Source organism: Schistocerca piceifrons, chromosome 2, assembly GCF_021461385.2.
Source record: "Schistocerca piceifrons isolate TAMUIC-IGC-003096 chromosome 2, iqSchPice1.1, whole genome shotgun sequence".
Lineage (NCBI taxonomy): Eukaryota > Metazoa > Arthropoda > Insecta > Orthoptera > Acrididae > Schistocerca > Schistocerca piceifrons.
In genome coordinates, this window is record NC_060139.1 from 478,374,719 (window position 1) to 478,388,196 (window position 13,478).

The following is a 13,478-nucleotide window of genomic DNA, read 5'->3' on the forward strand; positions in this document are numbered from 1 at the left end:
TGTGGAGACTTTGGCTCCGAGCTGTACCAAGTACTGGTTAGAATACAACAAATGATGCATATTATAAAAGATTTTGTATGTGAAACAATTGATTTCATCAGGTTACCTTCCATTAGGAACTTGGGTGCACTCAATGGTTGTTTTATGACTTTCAAATGATAGAGCACAGCAATCAGTCATCCTTTTCCTGCAGATTTTATTCGGAAAATCTAGATTTCAGCTAGTCCCTAGCCATTATCAATGACTGATAATCGATAATGGCTACGCTTTAGACGAAATCTAGATTTGCCGAATAAAACCTGCAAGAAAAGGATGACTGGCTGCTGTTTTTCATCACTTGAAAACAATTGAGTTTTTGAATACACATTATTATTTAATACAATAACTATTAAGTTACTGTCATTCTTTCCTTACTCTTTTCAAAGTAGCAAGAACTTTATTTTCATGTCTAGACAAGCTGAAATGCAGAAAAGAAGAATGTAGGTTACGAGATCAGGTTTCAGGCTATTTTCTAGATATTGATCAAAGTAGTTAATAAGCCCTGATGGCGTAGTAGTCACAGCAACAATGACAATGTGACAAACCCGTTGTCGCACAACGTGTTTGCACACATCAAATCCTTGCACCAGTGTGCCGTAGCATGCCATTACAGGAGCCAATCCAAAATGGTGCAACCCATCGATAAAGTGGAATGTACTGTGGTAATCTGTTTTCTGCATTTGGAAGGAATGAAGCTGCAACAATTCACATTGAGTTCGTGGAAGTGTATGGCAACAATGCACCATTGTATGACACAGTGGTTATGAGCATAGACACTTTCACCATGGTCAAACAAGTCTGAATGACGAAGAATGAAGTGACAGACTGTCCTTCTATAAAGAATCGAGAACTGCAAGAGAAGTGAAAGTGCTTGAAAACTGCATTTCACAATTGAGGCAGTGATGGAAAAAGCGAACATAAGTAAAAATGTTACAAATGTGTCAGTCTAATCCAGGTAACTTCTTTAACTGCCTAATCACCACGGATGAGTGCTGCATGTATCACTATGACCATGAGACAAATGAGAAAAGCAAGCAGTGGAAACGTGTGAATCCACCACTGCCGAAAAAGACCCAACCAACATTGGACACGGTGATGCTGAACATTTTATTAAGCCTGCCTTTGTGTCGTTGTAATGTTACGTGTACGTAGGTAAATTTTTTGGCTTCCTAGAATTGGTATGAGGTGAGGGGAATTTGTTTTGTGAATGAATGCAAGCCAATACGCCCAGGAACAGCATGGCCAGTTCAGGCCAAGCAACCTCAGCTGGTCAGCCCATGTATGAAGGGGTGCAGTGCTTGGCTGGAAATGAGTCAAACCCAGTGCAGGGAGAATGTGGATGGCAGAGCTCAATTAGACACAGGACAGACAATGCACTAGAAGTGGCAAAGTGCAAGACAGACTGAAATATGGCTACCTACAGCTCTTAGAAATTCTATACCATATTTTACGAACCATAAGACACTACAAACTATACTATGCACCTTAGTTTTTAAGCAGTTTTTGAAAAAAGTAATATTTTTACCATTTTTATTATTAGATTTCAAAGCCAGACTAAAAAAGATCTTAGTTTTTAAAACCATACTCACCTTTAATATTCCTGAAAATTGTCATCTGAACTTTCTTCTTCTTATTCTTCTTCATCCTGTTCATCATCATCATTGTACTCATCACATATAAGATGGTCTTCACTGCCATCTAGAGCATTACTTATGCTGCAGTTCTTGAAAGATTTAACAATAGTGTCCTCTCTCATTCTAGACCATGACTGTTTTATCTGCTGACACACTTGTTTGATTGTAGGTCATTTTGAAGCTCCAGACGGCATGAATTCATGTTGGCTTTAATCCATCATCCATTTGTTCCATTCCTCTCTCATACATACTTTAAATGGTCTATTTATCAAGACATCAAGAGGTTGCAATTGTGAAGTAAGTCCTCCCACAATAACAGCAAGCTCTTTATTTCCCTGTCTCAATTTTTCTTTCATTGAAATCAAACAATGGAAAATCCAGGATGGAATGTAACAATATCATGAGAAGGAAAGTTGCTACTCACCATATAGCAGAGATACTGAGTTGCTGATAGGAACAACAAAAAGATTTTGATACTTAAAGCTTTTGGGCAATGGTCTTCGTCAACAATACACACACATACGCACACACACATTCATGCAAACACAACTCACACACGACTCTTGTGTGCAAGTTGTGTTTGCACGAGTGTGTGTATGTGCATTTTGTGTCTATTGTTGACAAAGGCCATTGGCCGAAAGCTTTACGTGTGAAAATCTTTTTGTTGTGCCTATCTGCTACACAGGATCTCTGCTATATGGTGAGTAGCAACTTTCCTTCTCATAATATTTTTCTTTTATTGAATTTTTCAAATTATGACTAAACTGACTGACAGCACAAGAAATGAACCCTTCTTCAATAAAGCACCTTTCCTTCTTGCCCATACTCTGTTAATCCATAATTTCATACCGCCTTTGTCCATCCACTGCTTGTTATGTATGTGAACAGCAACACCTGGTGGTATTTCAGAAGGTTTCAGCATTGTTTTGCACTTGCAAATGATGACTAGATTAAGTTCATTCAGTACCATCAGGACAACTTGAATGGACAATAGTGAAGTGCATTTTTTCATGTCCCTTTTTTGTAGTTACAGTTTAAGCACCTTTCATGGCAATAATTCTGTTACTCGACATACCAAATGTCAAAGGAGTTTCGTCCATATTCATTGTTTGACTAAGTTCCACACTCATTTTCTTTTGACATTGAATAATGAAGTGATGGAAAGGTAATATTTCCTCTTCATACCCTTGTGGCATTTCCTGGGATATTTTGGTTTTGGTTCACATTTATGACCATGACTATTCGCAAAACCTGTAGCACCAACCAACTTCACCAATCAAGTCCCTTAACTTCCAATGTAGTGCTAGCTTATGAGCATGTATTTGAATCATTTTTGTGTTAATTCCAATGCCATTTTGATGGTATCCTTGAATTCGTTTAAATACGTCATCTTCTAATTTCGATTATTTTGCATTTAGTCTTCCTCATTTTTTTCAGTTCTTCTTCACTATCCAGTTAATCGCAAATGGTTTTTTTCTGTTGGTGGAAGGCCAAAATGCTGCTCACATGCTCTGTTTTCACATCCTTCTCCAATATATGGCCCACATCATATGAATACATTTTTTTTTTTCATTAAAAAACTAGCTACTAACAAAAATATTGTACTGTTACCAATATCCCTACTCACAAATTCAAGTTCACTGGCGCTGTAGACTGCAATGACATGTCATAGCTAGACAGTGTTCTGGGTTTGTGATGGCGGTGCGGGAGGGAGACAGTGTTAACAAGCTTGTGAATCCTCGCAGCTCATATTTGTGGCATTGGTGCACTGCTGCTGCCAGTTGAATCCAATGTTGCAAGAAAGAGATAGGTTTCCCATGGCACGGACCATATATGGCCAATTTTAAGACTGGCAGGAATTTTAAATCAAACACTGCACATTTTTATATTGATTTAGAGTATAAGACACACCCGAATTTTGGAAACAATTTTTTGAAGGAAAAGGTGCATCTTATAGTCCATAAAATACAGTAATAAAACACAGTTCCATAACAAAGCAAATCTGAATACATTGGCAATCTCAGAGGTGCATCTAATGAAACAATAATATTTTCAATAATTTAAAAACTACAAAGGTTAATATTATACATTGACCAAATACCTCAGATAATATTGCTGAACTGCCCCTACCATCCCGGAAAGCTAGTATGTGTAACTGTTTTATTTACTGATTTATTATATACTCATATTTTTTCATTATGCAAATGTTTGACAGAACATCATACCTCCACAATAACACAGCAACTAAATGCATTTTGAATACCTCATATCTTATCACACTTGTATAGTTATTTATGAAATATGTTACTAATTTTGACAATAACTTCCTTTAAACATGATTATAGTAAGAAAAAAAACAATGTAATTTAAAAGTGATCAACTGCATGTTTTAGCTGACATCACCATCAAAGAGAGTGCCTAAAGACACTTGACATTTGTTTGTCATTTAGTACGAACACATATAAGCATGAATGCTGTCTTATTTATTTATGAACAAACATTATTTATATTTATTGTGAATGTCTGTGTAGTAACCAAGTAATACATGGACCCAATCCAAGTAACACAAATATGACTTTATCATAAACCTCTGAACAATAATGGAAATAAACTTCTCATGAATCCACACATAACAGGACACAGAACTGATGTGACAGGTATATCTGGTAGAATACAGAGCAAGTCCAGTCAATGCTGCTTCACGCACATATGTGAGTGAGTCACTGGCAAGCAGCACGGTGTAGACTGCACTGCATGCATGCCTCCCACAGGCGGCCTCCAGCGGCCGGCCTGAGCTGATACAGTTGGCAGCCAATTCAAGCACATGTGCATGGTGACACTACACCCAGTGCACTCACACTCACATGCACTAGTAGCAGGATACAGCACACCTCTCGCTTGTGCGAAGTGGGCACCCAGACTACGGAGGAGAGACACATCCATTGAATCCGGAGCGGTGGCGGCAGCTGGGGCTGACAGAGGGAGTGGGACGATGTCCTGGGTGGGCACCGGAGCATAGGGCTGGAATGCACAGGGGTGTGGACATGCTGGAGGGTGGTGGGCCTGTGCAGCACCTGACAACAGCACTGGAGAGGAGGGTGTCACTGCCATTTCAGTGTCATCAGCAGCAGTCCGATCTCAATGTGGAGAAGATGGAGCTGGGCCTACTGGCAAGGGTGGCTGAGGCGATGATGATGAAGAGCCCAGTGGAGGTGATCTGACGGGAACAGCAAACTGTGGCAACAGACCCAGGGCCAAAGATGGACTGGTGTCCAGCACCCAGAAGCTGCAACCCCAGGGCACAGTACATGGAGGAGGCAGCCGATGGGACGGGGGCACCTCTGCAGCAGATGATGACAGACTCGAGGTGGAGGGTGGCAGGGTGGGCTGCAGTTACAAGGGCTGCAACATACAAACCAGTAGCTTCTGGCAGCAATCACGGGGGCAACTGATGATTGTGGCATGCCACCAGCCCATTGGCCATACGGATGTCACAAAGATAGCACCCCCAGTGGTGGACAACAGCAGCTGGTATCCATTTGGGCTGGTGACTAAATTCTCACACCCGCATCAGCAATCCTGGCACAAAGTGGTTGGACAAACCCAACTGTGGCAGGAATGGCACAGGCTACAGAAGGTGGAGAAGCGTGTGTGGCTGCCAGCTGTGAAGCAACTCTGCTTGGCTCCACTCCCCCATACGTATGAAGTGATAGGTGCTTAGAAAATGAAGAAGGGAGTCATCTGGTGAAGACTCCACAACAATTTTTTTCATTTGGAACTTGAATGTATGTACTAGTCGTGCCTCGTCATTTGATTGAGGGTGGAATGGCACAGCTGTAATATGATGAATGCTGTGATGGGAATAAACAATTGAAAGGTACGAGAAACAAATTGGAGCCCATTATCGGAATTAAGGTACAATGTAATCTCTCAATAGGAAAAACACTCAAAGACTACAAATTGTGACCTCAGCTGATGTTGATGCACAAAGGAGAATAAAAGGAAACTGGAAAATGCATGCACAACCAAGAGCCAATAGGAATTCAAGAAGGGACCCACAAAGTCTATCTGAATGCATTCTTATGGCTAACGAGAGCAGACAAGGGGGACAGGGATGCCCTGGTGGGAGCTGATTGTTTTTGGGCAAACTGCTTACAAGCTGTGGCAAAACTGATGTCTTCACCGTCAATCACTGGCCAAAAAACGTGTCTCCTAGCTCACAGTTTAGAGCGTGAAACTTCCCAATGGCCCTGGTGGAGAAGGCATAGTACCTCACACCATAATGTGGTGGGAATGACTATTCTGGAAGAGAGGTCTTCTGTGGACAAAAGCAAAACAAGTACCCAGCATTGTAGGCAGTGCACTACCTTGTCAGGCAAATAATTGTGAGGGACAAACAAAGAAACTGAGGATCTACGGTCAGTAATAAATTGAACCTTGGAATCATACAAAAAAACATGAAATTTCCAGAGAGAACAGACTATTGCAACAATCTCTTTTTATACCTGACAGTAATGCTCCTGGACCAGAGTGAGAGATTTAGAGGTGAACGCAACAAGTCGTTCAGGGCCGTCTGCCTATCAGTGCACGAGGACTATGTGAAGGCCATACTGCGAGGCATCGGTCACCAAAACTATGTGCTGAACTGGAGAGAACATAGCTAAACAAGGGGCCAAGAGCAGTTTGGTTTTCAACATTTGAAAAGCAGGTTCACAATCTGGACTCCAGAAAAAAGGTACATTCATGTGTAACAAGCTATCCAAGGGATGAGCCAATGTGGCCATACCTGGCAGGAATTTATGGTAGTAGGGTATCTTCCCTAGAAAGGCTTGAAATTTCTTCATGGACGAGGGGCGAGGCACAGATATAGCCACAGAGATGTGGTCTGACAGAGGGGGAGCCAGATCCCTCATGACCTCTAACCCAAAATAAACAACAGAAGTTTGAAAGCACTAAGATTTCGCGAGGTTACAAGGTAAACCTGCAGACTGTAAGGCAGAAAACAAAGTGCATAATTTTTTGAAATGATAGGCCATACAGCAGCCCATGACAACAATAACCTCCAGATAATTAACACAACCCAGGACATGCATAGTCAGTTGCTCTAAAAATCATTGGAAAATGGTAAGGGCACTAACCACACCAGAAGGAATGTGCAAATACTGATAGAGACCAAAGGGAGTATTCAAAACAAGAACTCACTAAGATTCTTCATCCACTGGTACCTGAACTTACACTTCAAACAAATCAATTTTAGAAAAGTACTGGCCACCTGATATTTACGCCAACAGTTCCTCCTGGTGTGGGGAAGGATATGCATCCATGATCAACTGCATATTGACAGTAGTACTGACATCGCCACAGAGGCAAAGTTTCCCTAACAGCTTGCGAACTATAAACAGCAGAGATGACAGTTCACTAGCCATATCAGCTTGCACTTTTCTAGAGAATGAAGTCTGTCCAATTCTGCTTTCACCTGATATTTCAGGAATAGGATGCACGCGACAAAAACGAGGCTGAGCCATGGATTTCAAACAAATATGAGCAGAAAAATTCAAAGCACACCCTATACCTTCTGAAAACAAGTCCAATAACTCCTCACACAGTGTTTCCAATAAGGAATATGGTACCTGATCAGACACAAGCTCAACTGCTTTGGTGATAGAAAATCCAAAATGCCTGAAATGTGTCCATCCCAAACAAATTCCCTACACTGGCATCAGAACCACCAAAAACGTAATGGAATGAACCACTGACTTATAAGAGCCAGATGCCATAAATTGTCCTAACAGCACAATCTGTTCATTATGATCAACCAGATTCTGCATGACCGGAGTCAATGATGGTGAATCTAAACTCATATAGGTTTGAGAATTCAATAACATCATTGCAATAACTCTATTGACCTTTAGCCAGAGCACTTGCCAAAAAATGCTTAACTTGATAAACCACTTGGGAGAAGTCACAAGCACTCAAGTCACACAGTGTACATCCATTTCCATATCCAGAGCTTTTGGCCAATGGCACATGGAGGCGATGTGGCCATTCTTCTGGCAAGCATTACAAGTAGCCCAGCACTTAGGGCATGCCAAACATTCATGCTGGACAAAACAGAAAGGACAAGATGGAAACAGAGAACACTGATGCTGGTTCTGTGGCAGTCATGGTTGCTTGCACTGGCCTTGGTAATTTGATCACTCACTACCTGAGAAACTTCAAAAGATTGTGCTATTTGCAAAACAGGGGGTTTTCACAGAGTAAAGACTTCTGGCGTACTTCCTTGTCCAAAGCTAAACAGGTAATTTCATCGTGCATCATAGAGTATGTATGAGTTATTATGGGCATCAGTAACAAACTGACCCTTATGGCCAAGGCCATGAAGTGCAGCTCCCCAGGCTATGTATAACCAGTTTGGTTTCTTGTGGCATCTGTAGAATTCAACTTGCGCCTCTATTTCATGTGATCATTTGCTATGCTATTTGGACAATAAACTGCACATGTAATTAAATGTAAGAGCTGCTGGTTCTTGTAAAAGGGACCATTCTAACACAGTAATTTATGGATTTTAGTTGGAATCCATGAGAGGAAGAAGTCTTTGCAACAATTCGAGTTTCTCACACCAAAACCCAAAAAATGCTGTCTGAGACTTTTTTTGTAAGCTTCCTGATCTTCAGCTCTATCATTATATGGAGGAAAAGTGGATGGATGGACTGGTGAATGATACCCTGTCTCATATTGGAAGCCAACCATATGGTAACTGCCAAAGTAAGCTGTCCAGTCAATACCGATAGCATGGTATCCACAATGAATAACTTGATGGAACAGCACTTAAAGACTGCACCTGCAGAAACCATCCTATCCTCACTGCCTGGCGTAGTTACCAAGTAAAACACAAAACTGATCCAAGTAACACAGGTATGGCTTTATTCATAAATCTCTAAACAATAAAAGAAATAAGCCTCTAGTGAATTCACACATAACAAAACGCGGAACAACTGATGTGAGCAGTACAATTGGAAGAACAAAGAGCAAGGCATGTCAGCGCTGCTCCACACATATATATGCACGAGTTGCCACCAGACGGCATGGTGGAGACAGCACTGTGCGCATGCCTCCCACAGGTGGCCTAAAGCAGCCGGCCCACACTGATACAGTTGCTGGCCGATTCAAGCACAAGCATGGTGAAACCACACTCGGCACACTCCACTCACACTCACTAATAGCAATATACAACAGTCAGAGTATGATCAATTGTTTATAATGTGCTTTATTAAATATTGCTATAATACAGGGTGTAATGGGTATAAGAGCAGATATTTCTATTGGTGACTGAACACAGTGTACTGAACAACATTACATCAGTATTTACAGACAACAATTATAGCTATTACAAGATTCCCTTTAAAAGTTGGTTAATAGCTCCAAGTACATGTGACCATGCCATTAATGATTATTTTCCTCTGGGCAGCAGGTCAGGTACTGAAGTGTGGATGCTTGGAGCAAATCAGTTAATCTATGCTGATACGCATAGTCCACTTAGCAGTGTAGTTATGACTGTGCAGAAAACATCAGGTAGTAAATAATATGACGTGTTTGTGGGAGACTGTCACACAGAGAGAAAAAAATGGCAAACACACTGATGTATATATATATATCATGGAACCACTTATAAAAATATCTGCTCTTATAGCCATTACACACTCTATATTACATTAGTACTGAAAGTGGCCAAGCTGAGTCAAAATAATGTCTGTAGAGCATAAGAACAATGTATTTATGATGGAGATGGCCTTCAGCCAATGAAAGTTGACAGTGGCAGGACATGGCTACAGTCAAGTGAAGACAAACACTTCATGGGGGGTGCACTCAGGCGAACAATACAAGACACTTTTACGTTTGATCTGGAAGAAGGTAACATGTGTTATCCAGTCGTGTGGGTGATTGGTTCTGGGTGGTGAACAGCCTCTGCAACACTTTTAACTTTTGAACAGAAGCTAACTTTCACGAGATCTGGACATGCTCCAGTGCAGAACTAACTTTACCGCTTGCATTATGGAACTGACAGCAGACAGAGTATGAATTTCTACTCATTATTTCTTGTGTGTAAATCATCATGCTGAACTCTGAATTATTGTGAGCTGGTGAATATTTCATAGATTGTGATCATGAAATGTACTTAAGATTTTTTGAGCACCTTTGATGACTATTAGCTTGGGGACTTTGCTACCATTTTTGTAACACTCTCAATGCAACTTTCTGCATTTAATAAGGTTATTTTCTGTCTGCATTATAAGTGATTATTGAAGGACCACTTTCTGTAAATTTGAGTTATATCTTATTGAATAAACATTATTCAACACAATTCTCTGATGTCATCTACATCAATATAGATGTTAGAACAGATCCATTTTTATTAATTATTCATATATCTTTTGTTTAATATTTCTGTTTATTTTATTAACTTGCAATTCCAGCCAGTGCATTGACTTTTGACTGCAGGATCACTGCTAAGGTTATTATTTGTGGTGAGTTGACTGTCGAGCATGAGAGCAGACGTGTGCGGCTTGACCCTGTGACATTATCAAGCTATTATTCTTAAACAGAGCTGTGCATACCCCAATTACCTAAGGTACGAGTAACATCAGATAAAGTCACAATTTGTTTGATCATGTGGGACACTGGTTAGAGAAGCTACTACTCAGCAGAATATCCCTTACATAACATTGCATTGCGCTAACAGATTATGCTTGTAAGGGGCAAACCGTCAGCAGAGCACACTAATCACATCTCCTTATGTGGTATCACATGGTTATAGAGGCAAAGTGTCATGGGAAGCTAATCAAGAGGATGTTTTTGCTCCATGAGAATGCCCCAGATCTTTCTGCATAGGGCACAATCACATATGCCGCTTCCTTTAGCTATCAAATTTTGTCTCACCACCTATATTCTCCTGATGTGGTACTCAGTGACTTCTTCTTCTTCTTTCCTTGGATGAAGGAACCACAGTGTGGCAGGCATTTTCACAATAGTGACAAGGTGATCTTCGAGCTAGAATGTTTCCTGAAGAGACAGAATGAAGACTGCTATAGCCAAGATCTTTGCCAAGTCATCTATGACTGGAAAAATGTGTCACACTGAAACATGAATACACCATCAGCAGGTTTCATGGTCACAGATTTTTTTTTCTTTTTTTAGGTGATACTTAAAAACTTTATGACTACCCATCGGGTTTAACATGAGGACAGATAAATGTTCATCTACAGCTGAATGTCAGGAGGTGTGCTCCATGGTTACCAGACCTTATTTATAGTTTGTTGTTTCAATCTTACATTTTCAGTCATGGCAATGAATTTGTATTAAACCAGTTCTAAACCTGCATGTTGGCTTCAACTCCACACTACAGTTCTGAGCATGGTATAATGCTGAGGGAAATGCTCCTTACTTCCTCCTACCAGTTAAGTTGAACTGTAATCCTAACGGCAAATTCAGAGCAGTCATTTGAATGCAGCAGTATATGCATGAAAGGTACATAAAATAGAAGCATGTGTGCAGATGATTTTAACCAGTTAAATAGACGAAGAAGGGTATTATCACATCATGTTTTCAGCTACTTCTCACAAAAGTACTCCATGAAATATGCAACACTCCTAAACACTAACAATAATTGTTATGGATGCAAAAATGCTGTAAAAAGCTTTAAAAGAATATGTAACTCTAATTAATGGAGGGAAAAGTGCAACAGAGACATGGTATTTCCCATCTTTCTAACCAAAAAAATTGTTAGCTATGACAATGAAGGTCAAAATTAAGTGAGCGATTAATGTTTTTTCTCTGACTGTGTCACTGGTATCTGTAAGTGACTTATTTCAGCCTATATGGTATTGAGATTTGTCGAATTTGACAATTTGTTGACCATAGATTGAATAGCATCAGATTTGTACACTAATTTAATATATACAAACAATGGAAATCCAGGATGGAATAATGACAATATTATGAAAAGGATACTTGCTACTTACCATACAGTGGAGATGCTGAGTTGCAGACAGGCACAACAAAAGGATTGTCAAACAAAGCTTTCGGCCCAACAAGCCTTCATCAGAATTAGACAAAAAACACAAACACAACTTGCACAGACATAATGTGTGCCTATCTGCAAATCACCATCTCCACTATATGGTGAACAGCAACTATCCTTTTCATAATATTGTAATGTAATATACTCTGTGCATGAAGCAGTATTGCTAACTAACCCAGAAAAAGATGAGAACTGAAATAGAGCTAGAATATTAAAATGAAAGAAATGATATTCTTTTGTAGTTTAATCACCACACTACTGATATCTTTATGCAGGAATTTTTTTATTGAATGTTCATACCTTCATCCACCGACAATCTGCAATCTCACGGTCACATTTTGTTATTGATTCAGAAGTAGGAGTCAGGCAGACAATAAAATAAATATCTGAGCAGGCAAAATTAGCACCATGAGTATGTCGGAAACAAATAAGATATCTGAATTCTGTTTGGACATTAGTTTCTTCCAGGACTTCTCTTATTGCAGCATCTGGAATATCTTCACCTGTAAAATAAAATAAGTAAATTCTTTAGAAATCATGATACAAACCACCACAAACGTACTTATTTTCAGTTTACATAGCTAGTACAATCATATACCAAATACTAAAGCACAAAGGTAGTGGTGATGCTTGTGATATATAGTTGGAAGTGAAGTAATTTATTATTTAGTATTAATTCTTAATTACCCTTTTCCTTTATCTTGTTCACCAAGTTAAATATAGACACTGAAACAGACATGTTCTTTCTTCTTTTATTGTTATCTATATGTTTAAACTGTTGCCTAGATGCTTCTCTGGAAATTCTCCTACTTCCTCTTTATTGAACTACAGTGCCATCACAGATGCAATGTTTCTTATCAGATCAGTATACATAAAAATCTGCACTGACATGTTAGCTGATAGAAAACCAGTGATTGTGCACAGAAAACTAAGTTTTAAAATGCTGATATCAGTCTCAGTGGATCAACATCATAGATATCAGAAATTAACTGAAAGGGACAGACAAATTCTAAAGTACAAAGTACAAACCAATAGTAAAAAAACCCATGTCTTCTATTAATTAATTAATTAGTTCCTGCCGGCCGGGTTGGCCGAGCGGTTCTAGGCACTATAGTCTGGAACCGCGCGACCGCTACGGTTGCAGGTTCGAATCCTGCCTCGGGCATGGATGTGTGTGATGTCCTTAGGTTAGTTAGGTTTAAGTAGTTCTAAGTTCTAGGGGACTGGTGGCCTTAGAAGTTAAGTCCCATAGTGCTCAGAGCCATTTCAACCATTTTGAATTAGTTCCTCATGTTCAGCAGATCCCATAAAGAAGACGAACCTTTAAGGATGTGGAATGAGTCAAAGTATACATTAGAAAAAAGAGATAACCAAACCACAGAAACTTAGTTTGTGCTCAATATTAACGATAAACTATCAGTATACTGATTAGTGCTTAACCTAGTTAAATTTAACACAGTAAATTAAAAAGAAAAGTGCTGCTTTCTCAGTTTCATTAAAAAGTTGCTGTTTATCTCCTATGATTGGGAGCTTAATATTCACTTGATTTCAATGGTATTTTCAAGGAAAATAGTAACTTAACCTGTAAATACAGACATATTTACAATGCATTTCTGCTTGTTATTCAGCTTTATGATGAACACTGCTATTTGCCATGTAGCTAATTGAGCTTTTCAATTCTTCAATCTAGATTATCAAAAATTTGTAGAAAAATGATGTTTTTCATT

At 39.5% G+C, this 13,478-nt stretch overlaps 1 protein-coding gene across 4 annotated transcripts in view; it reads right to left on the bottom strand.

The window, feature by feature from the left end:
* The window catches only part of LOC124777373 (nucleoside diphosphate-linked moiety X motif 6), a 110,612-nt gene that overhangs the window by 11,222 nt on the left and 85,912 nt on the right, over positions 1–13,478 (bottom strand). For all 4 annotated transcript variants that reach the window (XM_047252758.1, XM_047252761.1, XM_047252757.1 and 1 more), the window contains one exon: positions 12,052–12,254. In XM_047252758.1, coding sequence (XP_047108714.1) covers positions 12,052–12,254 — 203 coding nt within the window. The remainder of the gene's footprint in view (positions 1–12,051; positions 12,255–13,478) is intronic.